Source organism: Sinocyclocheilus rhinocerous, unplaced genomic scaffold (assembly GCF_001515625.1).
Source record: "Sinocyclocheilus rhinocerous isolate Xijiao unplaced genomic scaffold, SAMN03320098_v1.1 scaffold1351, whole genome shotgun sequence".
NCBI lineage: Eukaryota > Metazoa > Chordata > Actinopteri > Cypriniformes > Cyprinidae > Sinocyclocheilus > Sinocyclocheilus rhinocerous.
Genome location: NW_015654494.1, coordinates 1,049,508 through 1,053,745, shown reverse-complemented (window position 1 = coordinate 1,053,745; position 4,238 = coordinate 1,049,508). Strand labels below are relative to the sequence as shown.

At 31.8% G+C, this 4,238-nt stretch overlaps 1 protein-coding gene across 1 annotated transcript in view; it reads left to right on the top strand.

Annotated features, from left to right (window-relative positions):
* The first annotated feature begins 207 nt into the window (after nucleotides 1-207).
* The window catches only part of ftsj3 (FtsJ RNA 2'-O-methyltransferase 3), a 21,007-nt gene continuing 16,976 nt past the window's right edge, over nucleotides 208-4,238 (top strand). Inside the window, exons 1-4 of the mRNA XM_016523847.1 lie at nucleotides 208-376; nucleotides 644-749; nucleotides 2,941-2,987; nucleotides 3,062-3,141. Coding sequence (XP_016379333.1) covers nucleotides 310-376; nucleotides 644-749; nucleotides 2,941-2,987; nucleotides 3,062-3,141 — 300 coding nt within the window. The 5' untranslated portion in view covers nucleotides 208-309. The remainder of the gene's footprint in view (nucleotides 377-643; nucleotides 750-2,940; nucleotides 2,988-3,061; nucleotides 3,142-4,238) is intronic.

Below are 4,238 nucleotides of genomic sequence, written 5' to 3'. Positions count from 1 at the left end.
AAGATTTTATTTTGTATTTAAATTATATTTGATTTGAGCTATAACTAAAGATTCAAAATAGAATTGTATAATTCTATCATTTAAATTTGTATTTACGAATCCATTATTACTATAATAATATTACACATATATATATATATAATTGTCAAACATATAAACAATTTCCAATTTGAAAAGTGACCGAATCTGAGGGCGTTGACGTCATCTCTCTGCGCCGCCAAAATACACGTGTGGCTAAAGTGGAACGGCGCGACGCGGTGGAAGGTGTCCGGAAAAAAGCGAAGGAACTGGTGATTTAATACAGAAACCATGGGTAAAAAACTGAAAGTCGGGAAAACCAGAAAGGACAAATTCTACCATCTCGCAAAAGAAACGGGTGAGTCGCGTAAACATAAACGTTAAGACACATGCGCGTGAGCTCACAGAGTACCACGTTATTACCTTTTACATTTACATTATATTTGGACGCATACTATGGTAATATCGGGCGTTATTCGAGATTATTGTAGTATGATATTCCACAAAGTGTCATAGAAATATTATGGGAATCATTCAGATGCGTCTAGACTGTGGTAATGTCGTGTTGTGTGAATGTGCAGTGTTTGTAATGAGTGTAATCTCTCATTATATCGTGTTGTTTCAGGTTATCGCTCCAGATCGTCGTTTAAGCTGATTCAGCTCAACCGGAAGTTCCAGTTTCTGCAGCGAGCTCGAGCTCTGGTGGATCTGTGCGCGGCTCCAGGAGGATGGTGGGTAAACTCTGCTAGTTAATGTTGAACCGCTTAACCAGGGCCTGCTAAACCCGTTTTATCTTTCCTCACATTATCTTATGTTCTTTCCCAAATTATTTTTATTTATTTATGTTATTTTATTCTTTTCCATTTTTTGTGTAATCTATTTTATTTTACCACAAATTCTGTTTTTTTTCTTTCCCAAATTCCGTTTTTTTCCATGAAATCTATTTTATTTTTTCCTCATTTTTTAAATTCTACTTGTTTTTTTTTTGTCACCTCCATTTTATTTTTACCCAAATTCTGTTTTATTATGGGAATCATTCAGATGCGTCTAGACTGTGGTAATGTCGTGTTGTGTGAATGTGCAGTGTTTGTAATGAGTGTAATCTCTCATTATATCGTGTTGTTTCAGGTTATCGCTCCAGATCGTCGTTTAAGCTGATTCAGCTCAACCGGAAGTTCCAGTTTCTGCAGCGAGCTCGAGCTCTGGTGGATCTGTGCGCGGCTCCAGGAGGATGGTGGGTAAACTCTGCTAGTTAATGTTGAACCGCTTAACCAGGGCCTGCTAAACCCGTTTTATCTTTCCTCACATTATCTTATGTTCTTTCCCAAATTATTTTTATTTATTTATGTTATTTTATTCTTTTCCATTTTTTGTGTAATCTATTTTATTTTCCCACAAATTCTGTTTTTTTTCTTTCCCAAATTCCGTTTTTTTCCATGAAATCTATTTTATTTTTTCCTCATTTTTTAAATTCTAATTGTTTTTTTTTTTGTCACCTCCATTTTATTTTTACCCAAATTCTGTTTTATTCTTTCCCAAATTAGTTTTTTTCCAATCTAATTTTTCTGTAATATTCATTTTATTGTTTCCCAAATTCTGTTTTTTCCATGAAATCCATTTTTTCCCCCAATTTTTTAAATTCTTTTTTCAAATTCTGTTTTTTTTTTTGTCACATCCTTTTTATTTTTTACCTAAATTCTGTTATATTCTTTCCCAAATTCCCTTTTTTTTTCTTTTTTTTTTTTTCTGTGATATCCATGTTATTCTTTCCCAAATTCCTTTTTGTGTTTGATGTTTTAATTTTATTCTTTTCCAAATTTTTTTTTGTGAAATTCATTTTATTTTCCCACAAATTCTGTTTTATTCTTTCCCAAATTAGTTTTTTCCAATCAAATTTTTCTTTAATATTCGTTTTATTGTTTCACAAATTCTGTTTTTTTTTTTTTCTGTGAAATCGGTTTTATTTTGTCCTTAATTCTGTTTAATTCTTTCCCAAATTCAATTTTTAGTTGTAATTGTTCTGTGAAATCGGTTTTATTTTTCCCCAAATTCTGTTTTATCCTTTCCCAAATTTAAATTGTTTTCTAAATTGTTTTATTTTTTCTGTGAATTATTTTTTCCCAAATTCTATCGTTGTTGTTTTTTTGTTTTGTTCTGTGAAATCTGTTTTATGTTCCCCCAAATTCATTTGAACTCTTTCCTTTTTTTGTTCATTTAAATTTTTCTGAATTATGTTTTAATGGTTAAATTAAATTGTGGTAACCAAAAAGTGTGTCTAATCAATTGAAATTATGAAACCTATACAATTTAACAACATAGCAAATTATTAAAAGTTTAACAAAAATTATTTTTTTAGGGCCCTATGAAATGTTTATTTTTCCCAAATTGTCTTTTTCTTTCTTGCCTGGATTGCATTTTAATATTTTATGTAAACTTTAATAATCAAAAAGCTTGTTGAATCAATTTAATTCATAATACTTTAACAACTTATTCATTTCTTTTTTCCTTTTTTTTTTTTACAATAATATTACCCTATGAAATTTTTTATTTTTTCAGAATTTCTATGTTTTCTGTTTTACATTTTTGTATTTATTATTTAATACAAATTTATTATTAAAAACGGTGGTCATTTTATTTATATATTATTTTTATTTATTAATTTATTAACAAACAGTGCTGTACAACAGAGGTTTACGGTAAATGTTAAAACATGGAAAGAACTGTTTGACTTGATAAAGTTTTAATCGTTTTATTGTCACTTTGACAAGTACATGTACAATAGTAATATATTTCTGTTTGACTGAGCTTTTATTTTGACGAATTGTCGCGAAGACCAGAGTTTCTGACAATAGTTTTTGTTAGATTTAGTCATCCAAGAATTGCCAGTTTGCGCTGGTTTCATGATCTCTCTTTGACGTTCAGGTTGCAGGTGGCGTCGAAGTTCATGCCGGTGTCCAGCCTGATTATCGGTGAGTGGTTGTGAAGTGAAGCGTCTGTGATTCAGACACAGACTCCAGGTCTGACGCTGTTGTTTTGCCGTCAGGTGTGGATCTGGTGCCGATCAAACCCATCCCGAACGTGGTCATGCTGCAGGAGGACATCACCTCGGAGAAGTGCAGACAGGTGCGTGTTTGCGCTCTTCAGCATGTTCAGATACTCCTGATTCCTCGATTCTATTCGAATATTCGATTTTTTAAAAATCCTTGATTGCATTTTACCCGTATCGAGTAATCGGCAAAATGCCGGAAGTGGCGCATTCCACACATTAACCCCATTTAAAAATCATAAAAAAAGCATAATGCTGTTGTGAATTCACAAACGCTACGATTCAGTTAAATAAATACATGCGATTCAGGTTTAATATATGCGCTTTATTTACATGTGTGTAGTAGGTTACGTACATACGGCTCTGTTCACAGTAAATGCTGCTCCACACAAACTGTTATCATTTACATGTGTGGAGCATCTCAAACTCAGTCTCTGCATGTTGCTGTGAGTTTGGGTTTATTATAACGTTCATCTGGGAACGCAACGTGCGCTTTTTCATCAGATTTGTAAGGTAAATCATTTATAAATCTACGCAAACGCAGGAGAATACATCAATATCTTTCTCAATATGCTAACTGTTCATCGCGATTTCAAAATAAAAGTTTAAACCCTCACTCTGAGTTCGCACGTTTTGATGTCCACATATTCAAGAAATTAAAGTGGCTGTAGCTTTTCTATTATAAAGAAATGGCCAAATATTAAAGATTAAGCGGACAGTTGAATTACATTTTGTTGAGTCATTATTAAACAAGGATTGAAGACCTTACTCAATGCATGTTCTGCAAGATTCTCCTTTCTGTCAAACATATTTTATTGGATTGTCCCACTTTTAATATATGTATTTAGTATAATTTTGCCAGAAAAAGTAAAAAAAAAAAAAGTATCATATGTTAATGTAAAAATATTTTTTTGCTGGTTTTTATTGTATTTGATATACTTGTATTTTTTTTAATTGTTTTTGCCATGAAAATAGCCTATGATGCTGACATGGCATTAAATAAAAATATACTACTACTATTAAACAAGGATTAGATCGTGCAGTAAAGTATAAAACAATTGTCAGGCTGTTGGCGCCCTCTGCAGGCATTTGTTATAATGCGTAATGTACATTAGCTCTATTGTTTATAATACAATATGTATTTTAACAGTTTTGTTTAATAAAACCATATGAT